Here is a 24,706-nt window from a genome sequence, read left to right on the forward strand (position 1 = left end):
GTGTTGGTTTGTATATTATGTACTGTGTATACTGTATATATATTGTTGTTGGTCCGTCCTTGTGCCTCGAAGGCACAGAAAAAAAGGGTGGAACTGACGTCATCACGCCGACGAGGTCCTCTTATGGATCCAGTGACGTCAGCGGAGCCGCGTGCGGAGCCGTGCTTCTGTGACGTCATCTTCGTCGGCGTGGAGAGCTACAAATGTTTCCGAATGTTGCTGGCTCAGGGGATATTCACAAGGTGAGGAATCCACAGGCAGATACTGTATCCACCAGAAAAAGCGTTACCGAAGGTAAGTAACTTGTTCTTCTCCCTCACTGGGACGGAGATCATGGGAAAATATAGGGAACATTTTAAAATATATCAATTTTTAAAAGAATTGTACAAATATGTTTTATGTTAAACATTAATGTATAATAATGTAGATCTTTTGTATATATTTATTTAAATGTAGAACAAAATAAAAGAAATGTGACTGCAGTATTAGTATCATTTTGAGTTCAATATACAATTAACTTTAATATATTAAATGAAAATGATTTTTTAGAAGTTTTTTAAAACAATCTCACCTCAAGTAAAACATTTATTTTTTTATGTTATCCATTAAAAATGACAAAACCTTATATATTGAATTAAAATTCATTTAAATATTTACTAAATAGTTAAGTTTATTTTAAATAAAAAAGGTTATTATAATATCGTTAGTAACATGATATTTTTAAAACAAATTCAAATTATTTATACATGTTTAAATAATCAAAATCAATTATTTTAACATTATTATCTATGGGGATCTTTTTTAAGGCCCTGCCTCCATTAGGGTGTTCCCATACTAGTGGATAGGCATCAGGGCCGGACTGGCCGTAGCGGGCACCGGGCAATCCGCCGGTCGGCCGCACGGGTGGGGGCCGGTTTCGACCCCTGGGGCCGTTTTTGTAACGGACGTTTTTGCAGCATAGCTGCAAAACCGGCCCTGTAACAAAATCGGCCGAAAACCGGCCCTGGCAAAGAGCTCGGCGGCACCCCCAACCCCCCGGGGGGGGGTGTGTGGCTGAGCACTTTTCCAGGGCCGGTTGTGGTTCCCAGTCCGGCCCTGATAGGCATGAGTGGTGCTGGACTTCCTCCGGGTCTCAGCTGAAGTATATCTTCTTTGGGTCGTTTTTTGAGTGTAGAAAGTTTAGAAGTGTAGCTTGTTAATAGGAATGGGCTTACTCTTATGTGGATGGGTGCATGTTCCTCCTTAAACGCCTCCTTTGCACTCCTCTAAACCACTTGTTACTCCTCCCTAAACCCCTCCCATTTAGTAGTAGATATTCTTCCCTATTTTTATATCATTATATTAGGTGTTTTCCGTATTTACTACTAGCTCTCCCCATAGAATTTGTAGGAGAGATGGAGATTCCCACCTGTAGATCATTGAATTACATTTTGTAGTAAGTAGTATCTCTGCAGTACTACCTTGCATACTACAAAAGGTAGTTTGGTGTAGACACTTGACACTGATTTCATCTCTGTTTCTAGGTATCAGTGCAGGGTCTTCCTTATTGGTGTTTGAAGGAACCGAACTGAAACTGAACCCCACGTGTGCTGTCTTCATAACAATGAATCCCGGGTATGCTGGGCGTTCAGAGCTTCCGGACAATCTCAAGGTAGGGGCAGTGTTGCTATCTTTTTTCAAAGTAATCCTAACATCTGTTTAAGCATTGTTTATCAGTACAGGAGCTCAATATTCATATTAGAATATATGTGTGAGTCCACTTAATGCAAAATTGTTTAAATGTGATATACGTTTAAAATACTGTCCTCCTTCTACTGCCCTATTAGAACAAATGTTACCGTATTTATTATGTTACATAGTCCAGGGATAATCTGCCCCAGAAAGAAGTGGCATGCCACGTTTGAAATAGGTTTCTTTTCATTCTTACAGATTTTCACTTTTTCTATCTTTTTTAGCACTTTGTAGTTCTCCCCAAATGCGTTTTTTAATTTCTTTGATTTCACCAAATCAACAGATGCCCTCAGTAAAAGTGTCCCCCAAAAGGATATTTATAAACAAGTTTCACAGCTTCATTTTTGGAAGCGTTCCTGGATGAAATGGGTCAAACCAGCGGGCACTTCACAAGATCAACTGCAGACGCGGACTCGTGAAGCTCCTTGTAGCACCGCCTTCATGGTATAGCTCCTCGAGGCCTATACGTAGAGGTCATCAGCCTCCTGCCCTGAAGAGATGAGACTGAAGGGTAAATAGGACAGTGGTTTGGTTCTCAAAGAGAAATGAACCTCAGCATTTACAAGAGACTCCAGGAAAATAATTACTCATGTGATCGTGCACATGTACTTGACTTTAAACTGAACAAGTTCTCAGGAGTCCATGTTTCTTTACAATGTGCATCCAACGTGTCCATTATTAGCTCCTGGGCCAGGCAAGACTCACCACGTACAAATATACGATCATGGTGTATGCAGTCGAGTTTGTCCACACAAGCTGTTTGGTGCCCTATATTCCATTGTGTATTTTACCTTTCCTTTTTTTTTGTTTAAACTAAGAACAATTGGATGTCATTAGCCCATGGGTAAGTGTTGTCATTTCATTAGCCCATAGTACCTGACATTCAACAGATTTCATAATGTACACATTACATTAAATGGGAAGAAAAACCTTATGTGGCCTTGGAAGCCATTAGACCTATGATTCTCCCCCAAAGATTCACGCTCTGACATGCGTGCCAGGGCACACCAAACCAGTATTTCTTTTGTTGGCGACCACGAGCGCGGGTTTGACTTGGAATTGGTAAAGGGAGTTCCACGATTTGATTTATTTGGGCTCTTTCTTTTCTCACACGCTTATCATTTTAAGAAAGGAGTGAGAACAACCTGGAACTAGTAAATGACAGTAGAAGGGTGGCTTTGTGGCAGAGGCGTAGCTAGAGCTTGTGGCGCCCGGGCGCTATCCCTCAGATTGCCGCCCCTGGGGGGGAGGGTTGCCGGGGAAAAAGGACGGCAAGCACTTGAAAGAGGACCGAGAGACACGTAGTATCGCCGCTAATAGTTACCTCGATCGTGCAAGTTACATGCACATACATGACACGGTCCAAGGCTACACAGTTGAATACACCGGTGACTGGCAGTGACAGGCAGTACTAAAGAGAACACACAGACTGCATGATCTATCTGGGGACTCAGAAAAACCACATGTGACATCCATCAGAGAGCTGTGTGAACAATTACCAGGTAATCCCCTCAGCACAATGCAAACATGCACATACATGACACTGTTCAGGGATCCATCATCTACAGCTGACATTAAATGACCATTCATCATGGTCCCCCCATTAAAGCAGTGCACTTTGTGATCTGCATGGTACATGTTCTTTGCAGCAGGCATATTAACCCTCTGTGCTACCTTTCCAGGAGTCAACCCCTCCACTAGACAAAACTCGGATCTCTCTCTAGGAAGAACATTAATCACCGAAGTTACCATGACATTTTTATTGTTTCTGAAAATTGCTGGAGGCCAGGAAGGTGGCAGCAAGTTTTTTTCAACCATAATATACTTGCAAACAATACGCACCCACCCGAAATAGGTACTCGGTGCGGTCACACCATTTGCACCGCCCTTACCTGCTCAAGGTTCATGTGACCTCAGTGACAGAGTCACAGTGACTGGATCACTGTTGCTCTAGGGTGTGCTGCTTCGTAGGCCTGCCCGCAAGACTGGAGATGAACTTCAGTATGGATTGTGGTGGACAGGCTTTCAAGGTTAACTCACAATTGACACCACTAGGGTGCACCTGCTTGTGCTAAGACATCAAGCCTTCTAAGGTCTAGTGGGGCCTTGTAAGGTCTAGCATGGGAATATGCTCCCTCAGTAGAGTGGTCTGGTGGACTGGCCATGAAGGCTGAACCCAGTTCCCCAGTTCCAAATTCGACAGCTCTGGCCATAGTGCCACATCCTCTCCACCACGGAACACCATACTGCACCACTGAGAGAAACTCGCACTGCCTTCAGCTACAACCTAATTGTGCCCACTATAAACACTTGGATGTGGCTCGATTCAAATTATGCACTTGATAAGATGCTGTCTAAAAAAAAAAAAGTAAAAGCAGACACTCATAGGGAATGCAAGATTAAGTAAAGCATGTGAAATGTAAGCAGAAACAACATGGTTACCTTAACGATCTCTCACTCACTATTCAGAAATCAGCGAGTGGTTTTACCTGAAAAGTTAAGGACATGACTACAGGGCCCTGAAGGGAACCGTTTCAATGTCCATTGCTTATATCCTTAATAAACGTAAGCAGTATGGTTTAAAAAGACCACATCCATAAACAGAGCCACCCATCAACCAGGTATTGCAATACCTCCAGGAATGGTGCCCATCCCCACCTGGGGACAACAATACTGTTCAAAGAAAGACAAGAAAACAAAAGTAGCGCTTCACTGCAAAGTCTGTAAAGTGAGGCTGATGTGTTTGGATGTGAATAAAACCAATCTGGCCACTTTGCAACCACTTTGTCTTGCTTTATTTAGTTATGTATTTATTTTTCATATTTAAAACCTTCTATTTCTCTCCATCCACCTGCACTTTGGAATAGAAAATGTCAGGAATAGGGCATTTCCCGCAAGAGTGTTTTTCTTTTTTGGATCCATTTCACAGGTAAACATCTTTGTCCGCCCCCAAAATAGTGCCGCCTGGGGCGGACCGCCCCCGCCGCCCCTCCCGGCCCCCCTAGCTACGCCACTGCTTTGTGGCCTGAAATCGGAAGTCCCATGCCTCCTCTGTACTACAATCGAGGTTTCTACAGGAGAGTTCTGTAACTTATGGGCCGCAGATACTGCACAGACCATTCATATATAGAAGACCAAACGACAATAACTTAATTTGTGTTGTGCTGCAGTTTCATGTAGGGACCTATTCAGAAATGTTCTTGAGCAGGTGATTGGAACTTTTGTTCGCAAACAATCCATTTATTATTTAAACCGGTGCATATCTTGATTAGCAGTTTCTGGTTTAGTGGATTTCTCGAAGCAGGGAGTGAACTAAAATAAAGATGCAGAATATCCATTCGTATGGTCTTTTTTTTTACTATTGGTGCAAGTTTAGTGTTAGGGAGGGGTATGGTGGCAATGCACAATGTGGTGAGCAATCATAAGGTAGGTTTGTAGGTATTCACAAATATTTTGACGTCGTTTCCCACTGGTTTGCAAGAAGCGCCGTTTCATGGTGCTAAAGTGAAGGTGACGCTTCCAAATTCTGGGGCGGTGTACAGGATGGACGAAGGAGTTCCTTCAGAGGAAAATGATTTCCCCCTAGGGAAAAAAGTAGCAGACAAAATGCACTTCTCCTGCATGCAGAGACGTCCTAGATTACATTAGCCACAGAGAAGCACGAGTGATTATAGAAAAATACAACTTATATAGGTTGCAGAGCGTACTCTATAGGGCCTTTGTGAATCACTGAAATTTCAGAATTGTATGAAAATCATTAGCCTGCGCCCGTCAGCTTTTGGATTTCATGTTGCTTGAAACTACCCAAGGCCAATGTAATGTGTTTTTTACGAGTAGATTGTTCAAGAATTGGGACTACTTACATGAAAATCTTTTAATTTCTTTATTTTAGGAAACATCTTTTACCAGTCGCGGCTCGCACAGCTAAGTGCGGTGAGGCGGTGAGGGGGTTGGGGGTAGTGGAATTCAACATATGACGGTATAGTCAAAAATAAATAAATAAAACCACTTACCTTGCTCTCACCACATCGCCGACTCGGTGATGCGGCGAGCGCAAGGTAAGTGGTTTTATTTATTTACTTCTCACTATCCCGTCGTATGTTAAATTCCACTACCCCCCCTCCCCCACCCCTGCCCCACTTCACCACCTCACTGGGTTTACCTGTGCGAACCAACACTGTCCTTTACTAGTTGAAGTATCTCGCTCTCTTCCAAGAGGGTGCATCTTTTATTCTTCCTGTGTGCCATCTTCAAACTGTAACCTAATTATAGGAAATGAGTAGGTATCTCATCTGTGATACTGTTCAATGAGGGTCTTAAATAATACATTTAGAAGTTCTATTTCTATGTGCATTTAATTTATGGTGTTGCCTCTGTTACTGTCCATACTTTGTGTGTGAATGCATAGCTGTAAGAGATAGGACGTTTGTGGTCTTCCATCTCTTCCCTGGGAGCACATTTATCTGCTTGCCACAAAAAACAATTAGCAAATTTGCAAATATCTCTGTGTGCAAGAACTGGTTTCATTCTACGCCTCATATTGATAAGCATTTCCTTAGGGACACTCGTTGTAGATTTTTGTTCTAATTCTATGGTTCTATTGCAATCTGGTAAAACTACCTTATGGTTGGTTCCCTCATATTATCATTGCGTTATCATTTTTTTGTAGATTTTGTCCCCTAACGAAGGGCTGTTATATAGCCCAAAATGCATCGGGAGAATTATGTAAAACGTTTTGATTGTCGCAGTCAAAGTTACATTTGATGTCCTGATACGAAGACAACAGAATTTGTTTACATGTTTTATCAAACAATTTAAATACCCGTTTCTCGGGCTCCATGCTGTTCTCAGGGGGACGTCCCCTAATCAGGAGACGCGACTTGTTTCTGTTTATTCTACACTCATTGACCTGACCAGAGAGTGAAACCCCAGAGGCACGCAGCAAACTAAACAACTTGTTAACCTCGGTGGTGCGTGTTCCAACATATACTACGATATATGTTTGGCTGACAACTGAGAATGGTTTATTTCATTCTAATGAGGGACCCCAGATTAAATTTCGCTACCAAAGGATGCTGGTTGTCTGATCACTTGGGTGTACTAGGATCCTGACTCTGGATTGCCTTACTTTTGACAACCTAGTTGGTACTTCTTTTTTGATTCCAGGTTCATATATTCAGCTTTCAACAGGCAGAGTTGGTTAGATCTATGTCGTGGGCTAGACGTCCATTAACATTCACCCATTCGTGCATCTATGCACAGTTCGACCAAGCTTTTCTGGTTGGGGGTTGGCATCAGTGTTGATGCCACGATCAACATGACTGTACTTTAGAATCTCATTAGCTTTTCTACTCCTCTGCACCCTCCACCTCCTTAGGTAATGCTTCTATGATGAATGATAAAATGGTACAGCTAGACATATGGCACAGGGGGATGAATGAGCTGTGGTAATGCAAGTATGCAACTACTTTTTTGTTTGCATTCCTTGGTTGACTTCTTCGTCAGATACCTTCTCAAAGTGCTACTTTATAGCTTGGATACCCAACTGCCTCGGGGTTATTTGTGAGAAAAACCTTAGGACGTGGCCTTCAGGTGAATGTGGTACTGCTGACATAGGACATAGTGATACAGGATCATCCTGTTCTATAGTTTCTGCAGGTCCCTCACCATTGTGGGTGATGATTCAGATATTGGTGCAAAGAGGCCTAAGAGGAATAGCGCGTGAGCATGTACTACTACTAGGAAATGCACATTTTCCATCATGGGATAACCTCTGACATTTTTTAAAATTATCCAAATAAGCAGAAACGAATAGGTAACATTCTTGTCTTTTTTAATAACCAATTTCTTGCACAAGCAGTTCATTTGTCCGAACACTACTCTGAAAAACGACTGAACCAAAGGAAAAAAAACTTGAATAATGCCACTTTAAATAAACACTACACACGGTGAAAAAAAGACCCGGCTCTTTTAAAAACTTCAGAATTTGTACTATCCAATAATTCCAAGATTGTGGAATACTAGTCAAAACTCTTCTTTCTACAAAGCTATTCTTGTCTGTAATCGCCAATTTAGCTGTGTAGTTTTCAGTATACATTCAACATTTTTGAACGTTGCAGTTGTTTTTAATTATTTTTTTGAAGAAAAAAGTTGTCTTTTCTCTTTTTCCTCTGTGGGCTTTCATTCCCCTGCTGCCTGAAATCATCATTCCAATTTTTATAAATGTCCAGCTTGTGTAGAGAAGATGCCCAGGAATGACAACCATGATATCTGCGTGGTCCTTCTTCTAGACTCCCACTCCATTAAAGACTGTAAACATTTTCAAGAAGGTGTTGAATAGTAAGTCGAAGGACCAGGAAGGTGTCCTCCTTAGTCGGCATCAGCCTCTGAGGGAAAGGTTCTTGTTTCCACCCATTCTCCCTCTCTTCACACTGCTTCTGCTACTTCAGGGTGTGAATGGGTAGCATCTCATAATCACTAGTGCTCCCAGTCGACATCCCTGGGTGGTCAATGTTAAGAAAGCCTTCAGATAATCGTTTGATGCTTAAACAGTCAATGTCAAGGCATTTCATTATCTCAACATTAGGAGCTTCAGAGTGCTTGATGTCGAGGTTCCACTAAGTGTCTCCTTCTTTGATAGTAGCTGAGTCACCTTCTCGGTGATGCTCTTCAAAGGGAAAAGGTATCCTGCACATTCCTCTCCAGCACCTGAGGATGATTTCTTGTCAGCTGATATGTTCAGCTTGTCCCTGTTTTGTATTTCAGCTCGTTGCAAAGGGCTAAGCATCCTTCTAAGCACTTGATGTCAGTGGATCAGCCTTCTGCTCATTGTTGGAAAGATATTGATGTAGCCAATGAAGGTGAACATGTGAGTACAGATGTTTCCTCTTCAGTCACCTCTCTATGTTGTTCTCCAGTCCACTTTTAGAGGAGAACTATAAAGCATGATTTGGACAGAAGGTCACATTAGTGAAGGCACAAGAGATCTGAAACCCCACGTCTAAAAAGGCAGAGGCTCTCTCCTTTTCATTTGAACTAAAATTCCAACTTCTCTGACATTTGGTGTGAGCTTTCTGCAGGTTCACATAAGGCTATTCCTTCAAGGGAGTCCCTGTTTACTGATCTGATATCCTTTCATGGGCTGTCCAACAAAGTGGTGACGTTCAACGTTGTTGAACATTCAGACAATGCCCTGAATTGACCATGGCTGTTATTTTGTAAGCGTTAAAAATTGGGCCTCTAGTTGGCAGAGGTATGCACCCTGCCCATGTAGGGATTGCAACCCTTGTCAGGGTAAGTTAGATAAACACTAAAAGAAAACCTGTGCTAGCCCTTTGGTAGCTTGGCACAGAGCAGTCAGGCTTATCTAAAGAGGCAATGTGTAAAGTATTTGTGCAACACACACATACAGTCACACAATAAAAACACTACAAAAATACTCCACACAGGTTTAGGAAAATATAGAATAATGATGTTATGAGTAAAACAAGACCAAAACGTCGACATTCAAGAAGTAGCACAGATGTTACGAATTTTTGAAGAATAAACTTGAGGTTGCGCTGGACTGGGGCAAATCCAAAGTTAAGGCCGACCACGATGGAAGGCAGGCCTGCTACAGGACTCACACAGGTCTCGCTGAAAAAGTACTTTGGATGGAGCAAGTATTGACTTTGAAGACTTTATGCAAGGAGTAGAGGAGGTGATGTGTTGTCATTGATTCTGTGGATGCAGGCGATGCGTCTGTTCCGATCCACGCAGTCGGTGAAGGCTTCGGCGTCAAACTCCTTTACGATGCAGGCGATGCGTCATCGTCAAGCTGCACAGTCCTTTGTCATTGAGCCACGCAGGCCGTCGAAGTGATGTTGTCGGGCAGCCGCTGTGTCGGCGTCGCAGAACAATGTATCGATTCCGATTGGCGTAAAGTCATCGATGTATCTGTTTTGATGTATCAGCACACCAGAAATCACATTTCAAGGGCCCAGGACTGGGTTGGCACCACTTGGCAAGGCAGGAATCACAGATGGCAGAGTCCCAGTGTTGTTGATGGGTTGAAGGAAATCTTATATGGGCCTGAGACTTCAGAACAGGGGTCAAGCCAGCAAGTCCTTGGAGTCACTCTGGGTTCAAGTGAGAAGGGTTCAGTTTTTGTCCTCAGCAGGGCAGATCAGCAAACCAGAAAGCAACTCTTTCAGAGCAGCAGTCAGGCAGAGTGTCAATCCTTGTAGATCAGCAGTCTTTACTCCTGGCAGAGTTCTTCACAGTAGTATACTGTCTTGGTAGGGTCAAAGCTCCAGTGCTTATAACCAGTTGCTCCTTTGAAGTGGCGGTGACTTCAAAGCAGACCTTTGTAATGTACATGTCCCCATTTCATCCCAGCCCTGGCTCCAGACTATCAGTGGGGTGATCAGACCTTTTTGTGGGACACAGGACACTGCCTACTTAGGTGTGTCAGCTCACCCTCCCTCTTCCTGCCTAGGAAGAGCTATTAGAATGTCAGTCAATGAATGCAGATGAGTCCTCTGTCACACCCACCCTTCCTGTGTATGTGGTTGTTTAAAGGTAATGCACAAAGTTTAGCTTTCACCCACGCCAGACATGTTTTAGAGACAGGCTGCAAGACACACAGAGCAGTAAGAGCCGAGAAAATACCACTTTCTAAAAGTGGCATTTGTAAAACAGCAATGTTAAATCCGACTTTACCAGTAAAGAGGATTTATCATTACCTTTACAAAGATGTGAAACATGATGTAGCTTCTCCTTTCTAATCAGGAATTACAGCTTTAAAGTGTTTTAAGGAATTCCCAATGCTAGCCTTTGAGAGGAGTAGGCCTCACAGTAGTGAAAAACAAATTAAACTGTGTGTCACTACCAGGGCATGCAAAACTTAAATGTACACGTCCTACCTTTTACTTACACAGCACCCTGCCCTTAGGGTACCTAGAGCCTAACTTAGGGGTGACTTATGTGTAATAAAAGGAGAGTTTAAGGCTTAGCAAGCAGTTTTAAATACCACGTCGAAGTGGCGGTAAACTGCACATGCAGGCCCTGAAATGGCAGGCCTGCGACAGGTTTGAAAGGCTACTTGTGTGGGTTGCACACTCAGAGCTGCAGGCCCACTAGTAGCATTTACGTTACAGGCCCTGGGTATATGGTATTCCACTTTGCAAGGCACTTGTAAGTAAACTAAATATGCCAATTGGGTATACACCAATGTCACCATGTTTAGGGGAGAAGCACATGCACTTTAGCACTGGTCAGCAGTGGTAAAGTGCTCAGAATCTCATGGTCTCTTAAGAGCTGCTTTAAATCGAAATAGGGTGCTTTGCTTATATTGCTTTACACTTGCTGGAGACACAAAGTAGTAGATGGAACCGTCTGAGCAAGAAGGTTGGCTTGAATAATGTTGGCATCGTAAGTGTGGAGTTTTGTCAAAGAAAGAGGTTTTCCTGTAAAATGTTCAGGAAGGTATGACACTTTGGATAGCTTGAATGGGGTGGGTAAGGATAAGCCTGGTATAACCACTGACAACTTGTATGGCACAGATGTTATACGTAGTTCACGAATACCTCTTTAAACCCACATGCTAGGCAGGAAACGCAAGAGCTGTCTTTCAATGGGTCACATTTGCTGGGTCCATAAGCTCACAAGGAGATTTAAAAGATTAACTCAAAGGCAGTGACCTTGAAGCCAGTAGGTCTGGAAGAAGACAGAAGAATCCTCAATCTCAGTTCAAAAGCTTTTCAAAAGGGTAAACAGCATGCACAAAGGCACCTGTTTCAGAAACAAAAGCAGCAACTACAGCGGTCCTTTCAGTGGCAAAAGTTGACTCTTGGAAGCTAAACTGGTTAGCAGTCTTCTGCAGCTGCTGGAAAGGCTCCAAGAAAGCAATGCCTCTCATGTCTTCCTCTTTCAGCATCCCATTATGAGTATTTTCAACTATTTCTCTGCATGATTCATAATTAGAAAGGGCAAGTGGGTGCAACATGTTGTGCAGAATGAGTACAAGATCACATTTTCCAGTTTGCCTCAACTAAATCCGCCAATGGAAATGAACTCTGTTTTTCTGGACCAGCTGACACAGGAATCTCAATCACTGCTGAGGAACAGTGTACTATAACTTGTTTCCAAAAGGCACAAGAAACAAAGTTGTATATTCTGACTGTTTCCTAATCAAGAAGATTGGCTGGAAGCAAGAGTTTCAACTTATACCTCAAGAAGGTAAGCAAAGGGATGAAGGAACAATTGCTTCTTTCTTCGCCAGCAGCAAGGCAATTGGATGGGTGCTTTAGACCGTCAAGATGTATATTATCAAGTACTCATTTTCACAAAACACAGAACTTTTCTATGCTTCAAGATCTGAAAGAGATATTTCCAGTACAAAGTACAGCCTTTTGGCCTGAAGTCAGTTCCCAGAAATGTTTCCAATCTCAAGGCAGTGGTTCTAGTGTTTCTGCACACAATGTAAATGTTCATTTATCCTTACTTAGTGGACTGGCTGATGAAGGCACCTTCACATCAAAGACGTCTTCAAGACCTTTAACCAACTATAGACTTGCTCTTCAAAATGGGTCTTCGTGTCAGCTTTTAGGAAGTTAACGTTGGTGCCTGCTCAAAGCATTCTGTAAATAGATGTGGTGCTAGACCTGAAAAACATGAAAAGTTTGTGTTTTACAGGAGAGATCTCTGTCTATCCACCAGAAATATCTATTCCTCTGGGTTGCTTGAGTTCATCAGGTGTACTTTCTTCTGATATGCATTGTTTAGTGCATCTCTCTAGTCTGCAATGCTACATATGAGACAGTTACATGAATGTTTGAAGGATTAGTCATGTCAGAAGTCAGACAACTGGAATGGCAAGATTCAATTCACTTTGAATGCTCTTTAATTCATAAGCCAGAGGTGCAGGAGGGACAATCTTGTCATAGATGTTACATTTAATCTTTTGGTTACTACTAAACCTTTCAGGAATTAGTAAGAGATGCTTCTCTGGAGGGGTGGGAAACTCATATGAGCAATCTCACAGTTCAAGTGGAGAGAGGATTCTATATCTACTTGTTGGATTTACGAGCAGTTCACGGACTCTGAAATTCTTCCTGCCTGGGATCGAAGATGGCCCTCCTCTCCTACAGACAGACAGCATGTCCACCATGTATTACTTGAACAAGCAGGGAGGGATGGGGACTGAGAATGCTCCCTCAGGAACTTGAAACCATTTGACATGGAATGCTGGTGACGAACATTCGGCTGACTGTGGTTTGCTTCCAAGATTTCAGAAGCAGACAAACGTAGCCGCCATTTTGGCTTTAAACAACAAGGTACTGCCAGACATCTTCTCTTGCTGGGGTCATCCAGAAATAGAATTACTTGCATGAGAAGGAATTGCAAAATGCCCTACCTACACCTTCACATTTCCACATACTCAGTCTCTTGGAAATGTGCTTTCAATGAGTTGGATGAGAGAATGTTTCTACCTTTTTCTCCTATATCACTTCTTCTCAACGTGTTCACCTAGTTCAGCTCAGCAAAAATGACACTAATTACACTAAATTAGCCTTACGAATAGTGGTATCCATGTCTTCTGTGGATGTCCGTTCTGCTGAGCAGCAAACAGCTGATGAGGCCGGACCTGCTTTCCAGAATATTGGGCAGAATCTGCCCTCCCAGTCTGTCATCACTGAACTTGACTGTCCAGCTCGGTAGGTCTTGGAGTAGGGACACTTACAGATATCTGGCCGGCCATCCTGAGAGAGGCAACATATCCTTCCACAAGATCTTCATATACATTCAAATAGAAAAGGTTCTGCATGGGATGTATTAACCCCTTCTGTGAGAAGTTGGCCTGGTATATGCTGTCCTCTAGTTATAGTGGGCACCCTGTACCAGTCCAAATAACTCCTTATTGGTTATAGGTTGAAGACAGCCTTTATTGAAAGCTATCCTAGTGGTAGCTATGGAGAGCAGCCTTCAGGCTAAGTCTTGAAGGAATGTAAAGCAGCTTGTTTTACCAGTCTATAATCTCTTGAGTGCCTAAATGAAAGAAATCCACACCAGGTGTATATATATATAAAATATATGTATTTATTACTAAACAGACCCTCCTAGTCTCTTTATGAGACTAGAGATCAAAACACATAAATTACACTTCAAATATGACAGTAAAATAGCACAAATACACGTCAGGCCCTAGGGGCGAGCCAAACCATATACTAAAATAGTGGTATAAGAACTACGACTTAACTAGACACAAGGCCTAGAGCCTGTAGAATCGCTGGGACCCCAAGGAACCACCCAAGGTAGTGACACAGGGGACCCACGGGGGCCGTGTGCAGTGTGTGAACACAGCCGCGAGCTCCCTTTAGCTTCTATGGGGAAAGTCGCGGTTTGATTTTTAAAGATTGGGGACACTTAGAAGTGAGTCAGGGCCAAACTGGGAGTCTGGGACTCACAAAGGACAACATATCCATGCCTCCATCACAGACTAGAACAGCCTGAGTTGGAAATCTGACTAGGCCAGAGTCCATCTCAGAACACAGGGTCATCCCTACTACACCCTTATTCTGAACATTACCACCACCAATTGTAGCTGTACTAGGGGAAACAGTTGCCTTAGGGGCAATGGTGGCTGGAGTAGATTCTTTGGACTTGGTGCAATCGCTTGTCCAGTGAGTTTTCTGCTTACAGATGTTGCACCATGGCCTTTTCCCTTGCTAGACTGTGAATCCCCACCTGAAGAAGATTTTTGGGGACCTTGTGAAAACTTCTGGTCTTTACCCTTCTCCCCACCCTTGTCAGAGTTTTTAGGATCTTGCTTCTTGGGTTCACCACCTTGGTCTGTACCTTCTGCCTCACCCTGGTTCTGACCCACTTGTCTGCCTTCTTTCCCAATTCTTGGGGAGAGGTCAGATCAGAGTCCACCAGGTACTGGTGCAACAGCTGATTCTGACAATTATTAAAGATCTGCTCCCTCATAATCAAATTGTACAATCCTTGAAAGTCATGCACTTTGCTGCCAAGTAACCAACCTTCCAGAGCCTTAGTAGCACAATCTACAAAGTCTACCCAGTCTTGATTCTGTGCCTTTTGGGTATCCCTGAACTTTAACATGTATTACTTAGTGGTTAGGCCAAACCCATCAATCAAGGCACTCTTCAAACTATTGTAATCATCTGCTTCCTCCTCTCTAACAGTGAGGAGCTTATCTCTACCTTTGTCTGCAAAGGAGAGCCATAAGATTGCTGCCCACTGCTCCTGGGGGACCCTTTGAACTTTACAGGCCCTTTCCAGTGCAGTTATCCATTTGTGGATGTCATCCCCACTCTGGTAGAGAGGGACAATCTTATTCAGGGTTCTAGGGTCATAAGACCTCTCCCTATCTCTAAGGATGTTGCTGCCACCATGGGACTCTAGTCCTAACTTTGTTCCAGCTCTGTAGAGCTCTAGGGCCTCCTTATCTAGGGCTACCTGCCTCTTTCTGATTTCCAGCTGAGCTTCCTCAAACTTAAGCAGTCTCTCCCTCCTCTCCTGAGAGGTTTCCTTCCTATGAGAGGAAATAGAGGTCCCTATGGATGAGCCAGAATGGTTAGACTCCATTGAGGGAGATCTTGACCTTCTAGGCCCACTACCAACTCTTCCAGGAGGGACACAGAGGGGTCCATTGTGGTCCTCTCCATCACCTTCTAGGGGAATTGGATTTTCCGGGTCCAGATCATTGTCATCTGCCTGGCCAGCATCCGAGGTCAGGTCATGGGGAGTTCCACCCCTAGGCCCTTCCTCTGGTGCTGTTCCACCCACTCTGCCTACCCCTTCAGATCCTATAGATCTGCTGAGATCATCCAGCCTGAGTACCTCTATGAGATGCTGGGTGGTTGGACTTTTGCCTGTCCTCAGTTTCCTAGCTGTGGATAATGCTCTCAGTTCCACGAATGGCAGGTTATCATACTTGGAAACTAGAAGCCCATTGGCTTCTGGCAGGGACCCACTGGTTCCTGGCCTTGAAGACATTACTATTGAGGTGTGGTGTATTGCACTACCTACTCTAGTGTGGCCTACTAAACTCTCTTGAGTTGTAGAAAGGATGTGCTAAGCCCTTAACGCACAACTCTAAGTTCAGTAGAACTTACTGTATTCTAAAGCTTGTATTATATGTACCTAGGGTACCTTTAGTGGTTTTCAGTTAGTCACTCAATTGAGATTATCTGGTAAAACAATAGCAAGCTGGAATCCCACACGCTGCACAACAGTGTGAGAAGTTGGCCTGGTATATGCTGTCCACTAGTTATAGTGGGCACCCTATAGCAGTCCAAACAACTCCTTATTGGTTATAGGTTAAAGACAACCTTTATTGAAAGCTATCCTAGTGGTAGCTATGGAGAGCAGCCTTCAGGCTAAGTCTTGAAGGAATGTAAAGCAGCTTGTTTTACCAGTCTATAATCTCTTGAGTGCCTAAATGAAAGACATCCACACCAGGTATATATATAAAATATATGTATTTATTACTAAACACACCCTCCTAGTCTCTTTGTGAGACTAGAGGTCAAAACACATACATTACACTTCAAATATGACAGTAAAATAGCACAAATACACGTCAGGCCCTAGGGGCGAGCCAAACTATATACTAAAATAGTGGTATAAGAACCACGACTTAACTAGACACAAGGCCTAGAGCCTGCAGAATCGCTGGGACCCCAAGGAACCACCCAAGGTAGTGACAAAGGGGACCCACGGGGGCCGTGTGCAGTGTGTGAACACAGCCGCGAGCTCCCGTTAGCTTCTATGGGGAAAGTCGCGGTTAGATTTTTAAAGATTAGGGACACTTAGAAGTGAGTCAGGACCAAACCCTTTGGGACTTAGGAAGTTCTAGGGCCACCACCCACGGGAGCACAGGAGTACTCGTGTTACCTCACCCAGGCAAGCCGGGTGCATAGGTGTCAAATGGTGTCAGATCGCATCGTCGATTTCAATGGGAGCTGGCAAAGAAGTGCTGCTGCCGAGAAGATGTGAAGTGTCCGAAGAGATCCAAGCCTGGATCGAAGATGAGAAGAACCTGAAAGCAGAGGGGACAGATTCTGGGTCACTAACCAGTGACCAGGAAGGCGATAGGCAGATGCCCACCGATGTTGGGTGATTTCAGGTGAAGAAGGTGAAGCTTGACTCTTCAGCCACGAGGACCAGGAGGCGCCGAGGATAACCAGGAGCTGGATGCAAGCTGTCCCACGAAGGATGTCGAGTGCTGCAATGTCGGTGCCCGGATTGAACACAACAAGCCTTGGCAACATCAACCCACGCAGAAACAAGAAAGATGCTTTGGTGCAGACCAGCAAGGTCTGTGGGACTCACCACTTGGTAGGGAGTCAAGGCACGTCTGGAGCAACCAGGGAAGCCCAAGGAAATTCAAAGTTACCCCCTCAGGGACCCACCAGTCAACGGAGCAGGGATCGCAAAGGGACCTCAAGACAAAACACAAAATGGCAGCCCACGGGTCACTTGGGGTGACTAGGCTGACTATCTTCGGTGGATTCTGTGCTCAAGGTGGAGGCTACAGGACAGCCCAAGCATGACTTCAGGAGACGTTGAGAAATCATTGCACTTGCAAAAGTGCACCGTGACCAGGAGTTCCGGTTCCACGCTACTCACGAGGGCTGCGGGTCTCAGCTTTGCTGGGGACTCGGGTCGGCCTCTGAGAGTCTGGCGGGAGCTTCGGAAATGCAGACCGGCGATTTGCTTCGTTGGTGCCTGCCAAGCAGGGGTGTCACTCCTTGACCCCAAGGGAGATTTCTTCAGTCCTCTAGTCTTGAGTAGAGCATCGCAGTTCCAGGATTCAGCTTCAGAGTTTCGTCCAGGGATATCTAAAGTTCTGGTTCCAGAGGTTCGTTACTTCTACCTAAGGAAGGGGTTGGACTAGCTCTGGGGACCCACCTATGGGAGGGTTTGGAAAGAGGGGTGGCTACACCCATTACCTTTGTCCAGTTTCGCGCCAGAGCAGGGTCTGGAAGCCCCTGAACTGGTTTGAGCTGGACTATGCACAGGGACACCAAATGTGCCCCCAGTGCAGGACTTCAAAGCACTCAGAGAGTGCGCCCACCCAGCCCCAATACACATAAGCCTGTCTGGGAGGTGGTTACACCTCCCTGTGACAGGAAACCTATTGTCCAAGCCTCCCTGCCGGAGTTTCAGTCAGCAGCAGGAGGTCAGACCCGTGTCTGTGGCTGCAGCCTCCATTTTGTGATGCCAGGGCTCTATTAGATTTCTACCGGGTATACCAGTACTGCCATGTCTCTCCCTCTAGAAGGGTGGGATCATATCCTCAGATCAAGAACTGATGTGGGGGTATGATTCCAAGGTGTTTGACACAAAACACGACATGTTTCCGTGCAGCCAGTCCAAAGTTAGCATTAACCGTTTAAGATATAATGCACTTAAGAGTATATGGTCAGGCTGCACCACTGACCACCCTGGAGAAGAGATTTTGAAGGCTGCAGAGGGGCTCAGCTCATGCCTGGGCACCCTCTCACATATAACCAAGCGCCCTGCCTTCAGGATTGATGAGGCCTGCCATAGGGGTGACTGATAGGTTTGTATGTGCAGTGATAGGTGAGGTATAGTGAACCTATATCTCAGTAAGGGATGCAGGCACCACCTTACCCAGGCTGCGGTAGCAAACCTGTGGTGTCATTTTGGGTGGCTTTCCAGGGGTGGCTTAATACATGCTTCAGCCCCTGGTAGGCCTCTGGGGTACCTATGTCCTTGGTACATAGTATACCATATACTAGGGACTCGCAAGGGTACCTCAGGATCCAATCTGTGGTGTACCTAAAGTACATGTAATTAAATTAGAGAGGAAGCAGCTAGGCTGGGGCCCTGAATGGCAGGGTCCCAGCCAGACTAAAGTTGAAAACAGTGAAACACCAGCAAAAGGTGGGGGTAAACATGTGAAGCAGATCCTACTCTCCTACACCTTCTATGCTCATGACGGAATAGTTCCGTCATGAGCATCGGTGCCCCTGTGCTCATGACGGAACCATTCCGTCATGAGGCCAGGGGCACGAAATCCCTCTGCTGCAGACAGCAGTCTTTCTGCCTCCCTGAGTGGCAGATGGGGCAGTAGCCCCCAATCTGCCCCCCCGGGGGGGGGGGCAGAAAGCCCACTAAATGCCAGGGATATTTTTGGGTGCATTTTTTCTAGGGTGGGGGCTGCCCAAAATGGGCACGCCAACGCCCCCAACCCCCCCCCCGCCACCATTGCAGCCTTTCTGCTCCCCCTGGGGGGCAGATGGTGCAGCAGCCCCAAATCTGCCCCCCGGGGGCAGAGAGCCCACTAAACGCCGGGGATTTTTTTGGGTGCATTTGTTTTAGTGTGGGGGCTGCCCGAAACAGGCATGCCAAAGCCCCCACTCCCCCACCACCATTACAGCCTTTCTGCCCCCCTGGGGGGCAGATGGGGCAGTAGCCCTCATCTGCCCCCCCCAGGGGCGAAAAGCCCACTAGACGCCAGGGATATGTTGAGGCAAATCTGGAATAGGGTGGGGGCTGCCCAAAATGGGCATGCCAATGCCCCCACCCCTCCCCACAAACATTACAGCATTTCTGCCCCTCCTGGGGGGCAGATGGGGGCATTAGCCCCCAATCTGCCCCCCGGGGGGGGCAATAAGTCCACAAGACGCCAGGAATTTTTTTGGGCAAATTTTTATTAGGGTGGGGGCATTGGCATGCCCGTTTTGGGCAGCCCCCACCCTAAATTAAATTTGCCCAAAAAACTCCCGGCGTCTTGTGAAATTGTGGGGGCTGAAAGTTCACTAGACGCCGGGGGGTTTTTGGGGGCAAATTTGAAATAGGGTGGGGGCTGCCCAAAACAGGCATGCCCATGCCCCTACCACCTCCCCCGCAAAAATGTCAGCCTTCCTGCCCCCCCGCCGGGGGGCAGATGGGGCAGGGAGGTATGGCTTGCGTGGATCGTGCAATTTTTTTTAGGGTGGGGCTGCCTGAAACGGGCACACCAAAGCCCCCACCCCTGCCACCATTACAGCCTTTCTGCCCCCCTCGGGAGCAGATGGGGGCAGTGGCCCACTAAACGCCAGGGATTTTTTTTTGCACCATTTTTTTAGGGTGGGGGCTGCCCGAAATGGGCACGTCAATGCCCCCACCCCCGCCACCATTACAGCCTTTCTACCTGGGGCAGTAGCCCCCAATCTGCCCCCGGGGGCAGAAAGTCCACTAAACGCCAGGGATTTTTTTTGGTGCATTTTTTTTAGGGTGGGGGCTGCCCGAAAAGGGCACGCCAATGCCCCACCCCCGCCACCATTGCAGCCTTTCTGCTCCCCATGGGGGGCAGATGGGGCAGAAGCCCCCAATCTGCCCCCCCGCCACCATTACAGCCTTTCTACCTGGGGCAGTAGCCCCCAATCTGCCCCCGGGGGCAGAAAGTCCACTAAACGCCAGGGATTTTTTTTTGCACCATTTTTTTAGGGTGGGGGCTGCCCGAAATGGGCACGTCAATGCCCCCACCCCCCGCCACCATTACAGCCTTTCTACCTGGGGCAGTAGCCCCCAATCTGCCCCCGGGGGCAGAAAGCCCACTAAACGCCGGGGATTTTTTTGGGTGCATTTATTTTAGGGTGGGGGCTGCCCGAAATGGGCACGCCAATGCCCCCACCCCCCACCACAATTACAGCCTTTCTGCCCCCCCGGGGGGCACAGAAAGCCGACTAAACGCCAGATATATTTTTTCACTCAATTATTTTTAGGGTGGGGGCTGCCCGAAACGGGCACGCCAAAGCCCCCACTCCCCCACCACCATTACGGCCTTTCTGCCCCCCTGGGGGGAAGATGGGGGCAGTAGCCGTCATCTGCCCCCCCCAGGGGCGAAAAGCCCACTAGATGCCAGGGATATGTTGGGGCAAACCCTCCCCCACAAAAATGACAGCCTTTCTGCCACTCCTGGGGGGCAGATGGGGGCATTAGCCCCCAATTTGCCCCCCAGGGGGCAAAAAGTCCAGTAGATGCCAGAACTTTTCACCTCAGAAATGTGAGGAAAATGTGTGTTTTTGGGGCACTCGGCCTACCCACACAAGTGAGGTACCATTTTTCTCGGAAGACTTTGGGGAACGCGGGGTGGGTGGAAATTTGTGGATCCGCGCAAATTCCAGAACTTTCCACCACAGAAATGTGAGGAAAATGTTTTTTTTTACAATTGTTTCTGTTTGCAAGGGATTCTGGGTAACAGAAGCTGGTGAGATGCAGTCGAGTCACCCCATCCTGGATTCCCCTGGGTGTCTAGTTTTAAAAAATGTATAGGTTTGCTAGGTTTCCCTTGGTGCCGGCAGAGCTAGGGTTAAAAAACTACAGCTAGGCAGTTTGCCAAAAAAGGCTAATTTTTCACTGTGTAATTGTGTTGTGTCCACATTGCATTTTGCGCCGTTTCCTGTCGCGGGCACTCGGCCTACCCACACAAGTGAAGTACCATTTTTTTCTGAATACTTTGGGGAACGCGGGGTGGGTTGAAATTTGTGGATCCATGCAAATTCCAGAACTTTCCACTACAGAAATGTGAGGAAAATGTGTTTTTTTGGCATTTGTAGGTTTGCAAGGGATTCTGGGTAGCAGAACCTGGTGAGAGTCAGTCGAGTCACCCCATCCTGGATTCCCCTGGGTGTCTAGTTTTCAAAAATGTATAGGTTTGCTAGGTTTCCCTTGGTGGCGGCAGAGCTAGGGTTAAAAAACTACAGCTAGGCAGTTTGCCAAAAAAGGCTCATTTTTCACTGTGGAATTGTGATGTGTCCAAGTTGCGTTTTGCGCCATTTCCTGTTACGGGCATTAGGCTTACCCATGCAAGTGAGGTACCATTTTTCTCGGACGACTTTGGGGAATGCAGGGTGGGTGGATATTTGTGGATCCACGCAGATTCCAGAACTTTCCACAACAGAAATGTAAGGAAAATGTGTTTTTTGGACTTTTTTTAGGTTTGCAAGGGATTCTGGGTAACAGAATGTGGTGGGAGCCAGTCAAGTCACCCCATCCTGGATTTCCCTGGGTGTCTAGTTTTAAAAAATGTATAGGTTTGCTAGATTTCCCTAGTTGGCGGCAGAGCTAGGGTTCAAAAACTACAGCTAGGCACTTTGCCAAAAAAAGAGTCATTTTTCACTGTGAAATTGTGGTGTATCCATGTTGCGTTTTGCGCCGTTTCCTGTCACGGGCATTAGACTTACCCATGCAAGTGAGGTACCATTTTTCTTGGAAGAGTTTGGGGAACGCAGGGTGGGTGGATATTTGTGGATCCACGCAGATTCCATAACTTTATACAAAAGAAATGTGAGGAAAATGTGTTTTGGGGACTTTTTTTAGGTTTGCAAGGGATTCTGGGTAACAGAACGTGGTGGGAGCCAGTCAAGTCACCCCATCCTGTGTTCCCCTGGGTGTCTAGTTTAAAAAAATGCATAGGTTTGCTAGGTTTCCCTAGGTGATGGCAGAGCTAGGGTTCGAAATCTACAGCTAGGCACGTTGCAAAAAAGGGTAATTTTCATTGTGAAAATGTGGTGTGTTCACGGTGCGTTTTGAGCCGTTTCCTGTTGTGAACACTATGCCTACCCACACTAGTGAGGTACCATTTTTATTGGGAGACTTAGGGTAATTCAGATTTGTAAAGCAACTGTTGTCACCAATTGACTTTCAATGTATATCTGCCTTCCCAATGAAAGACAATGTGTAAAAAGGAAGTCATTTTGAAAAATGACCGATAATTCTCATGCTAGTATGAGTGTTCCCAATTTCGGAAATGTGCAAATATATACTGTTTCTAAACTCTGTATTTTGTTCCCATTTCAGAAATACATAGGTGTATTTCATACCAATTTTTCCATGCATACATTTTCCCAGAGTAATTGCTATATACCCACTACATAATAAAAAACCATTGCAAGTCGCTGCTCAGTTTTTGGCTCTGGGTCCGTCGGGTTCCTGGTGAACCTACAAGTCCTATATATCCCCACAACCAGTAAAGTCCTGCGGATGTAACGGTATATTGCTGTCAAAGACCTGTCATAATTAGAAGAAGTTACAGGTGAAAACTTTGACACAAAAAGCTATTTTTTTCAACTAATTTTCAATGTTTCCTCTATTTAACTGTTAGTTTCTATAAAGAAACCTTGAAGGATCTTCACAAATGACCCCTTGCTGAATTCAGAATTTTGTCTACTTTTCAAAAATGTATAGCTTTCTAGGATCCATTATTGCTTTTATACCAATTTCTACCTTTAAGTGGAAGGAGTTTGAAAGCACAACAAATAGCAAAAATAGGCTATGTCCCAGAAAATGCCAAAACTGTGTAAAATCTTTTCGTTTTCTGACAAAAGTCTGTCATTCCCTAAAAGCTGGGGAAATGGTAATTTCAGCCCCACAAACCCTTTTTTGATACCACTTGCAGGGAAAACCCCAGATGCTTTCATTTGCAGCACTTTTTTCCCATTTTTCCCAAAAAACCCAAAATGTTGCTGTATTTTGGCTAATTTCTCAGACCACGCCAGGGGAATCCACAAACCCTGGGAACCTTTAGAATCCCCATGATGTTTGAAGAAAAGGACACAAATTTGGCGTGGATACCTTATGTGGTCAAAAAGTTACAGGGGCCTAAGCGCAAACTACCCCAAATAGCCAAAAAAGGCTTAGCACAGGGGGGGGGAGGTGGGGGGGGAGAAGGTTTAGCAGCGAAAGGGTTAACAGGCACATGGGCCCAAAGACAAGTGGGGAGGAGGTGCTGTTGCCTTATCTTCTTTGTCTGGCAAAGTCAAGTTTATTGTTTTTTTCCCCATTACAATGACTTTGCCAGCCATCCCTGCTTCTTGTAAGTCACCTTATCAGGCATCTAACTTCATTGTTCCAGTGATTAATGATTTCCTGGAGGGTCTAAAGAAATTATTTCCTCCACTTACAAGAGCTTCTCTTCCCTAGGATTGGAAAGTGGTACTTTCTAAATTGATGTGCTCTTTGTTTGAAACTATGCCTATGGCCCATATATAACATCTTCCTAGTAGGTTGCTTTTTTAGTGGTTGTTTTATCTGCTGATGAATGAGCTTCTGGCTCAGGCTTCTGATGAACCATATAGAATACCCTGTCATAACAAAGTGTCATTAAGAACTCATCCTTTTTTCTGCCAAATGTGGTGCACATGAATCAACCTATTTCCTTGCCTACTTTTTCCCCTAAATCATTATACTCACCAGAGATTTGTTAGCATATCACCAATGTCAAAAGAGCATTATGTCATTATTTAGAAACGTCTAAATAGATTTCAATCAATCAACCAATCAATCAGGGTCTTGTATAGTGTGGCTACTCACTTGTGAGGGTCTCAAGGCGCTGGGGGTGTGGTGGGGATGCTGATCTGTCTGGGTGTGGAGGTTCAGTCGAAGAGCAGGTCTTGAGGTCTTTCCTGGATTAGGTCAGTGATGCAGATTGCCTAAGGTGGAGGGGCAGCATGTTCTAGGTCTTGGAAGGATCTTCCTCCTCTTCTGGTCTTGTGGATCCTAGGGACGGAGGCCAGGGCGAGTTGGGTGGAGCGGAGTAGTCTTGTGGGTGTGTGGAATGCTAAGCGGTGGTTCAGATATTCTGATCCTGCTTCATGGAGAGCTTTGTAGGCATGTGTGAGGAGTTTGAAGGTGATTCCCTTGTTGATTGGGAGCCAGTGGAGCTGACAGGTGTTGTGTTATGTGGCTGCAGCATGGGATGTCAAGGACCAGTCTGGATGTTCTGGATGGCGTTTTGGATGTTCTGTAGTCTCCTAAGCTGTTTCTAGGTGACGCCGGCGTACAGTGTATTGCCTTAGTCGCGCCTGCTGGTGATGAGTGCATGGGTGACTGTCTTTCTGGATCCTGTGGGGATCCATCTGAATGTCTTTTGAAGCAGGCGGAGCGTGTGGAATCAGGATGAGGATACTGCGTTGATTTGGTAATTCATTGAGAGGGAGGAGTCCAGTATGATGTG

The 24,706-nt window shown here is 45.5% G+C and overlaps 1 protein-coding gene across 2 annotated transcripts in view; it reads left to right on the forward strand.

Annotated features, from left to right (window-relative positions):
• DNAH7 (dynein axonemal heavy chain 7) overlaps window positions 1-24,706 on the forward strand; it is a 1,967,826-nt gene that overhangs the window by 640,156 nt on the left and 1,302,964 nt on the right. For both annotated transcript variants that reach the window (XM_085648764.1, XM_085648765.1), the window contains exon 26: window positions 1,524-1,651. In XM_085648764.1, coding sequence (XP_085504890.1) covers window positions 1,524-1,651 — 128 coding nt within the window. The remainder of the gene's footprint in view (window positions 1-1,523; window positions 1,652-24,706) is intronic.

Source organism: Triturus cristatus, chromosome 3_2 (assembly GCF_964204655.1).
Source record: "Triturus cristatus chromosome 3_2, aTriCri1.1, whole genome shotgun sequence".
Taxonomy (NCBI): domain Eukaryota; kingdom Metazoa; phylum Chordata; class Amphibia; order Caudata; family Salamandridae; genus Triturus; species Triturus cristatus.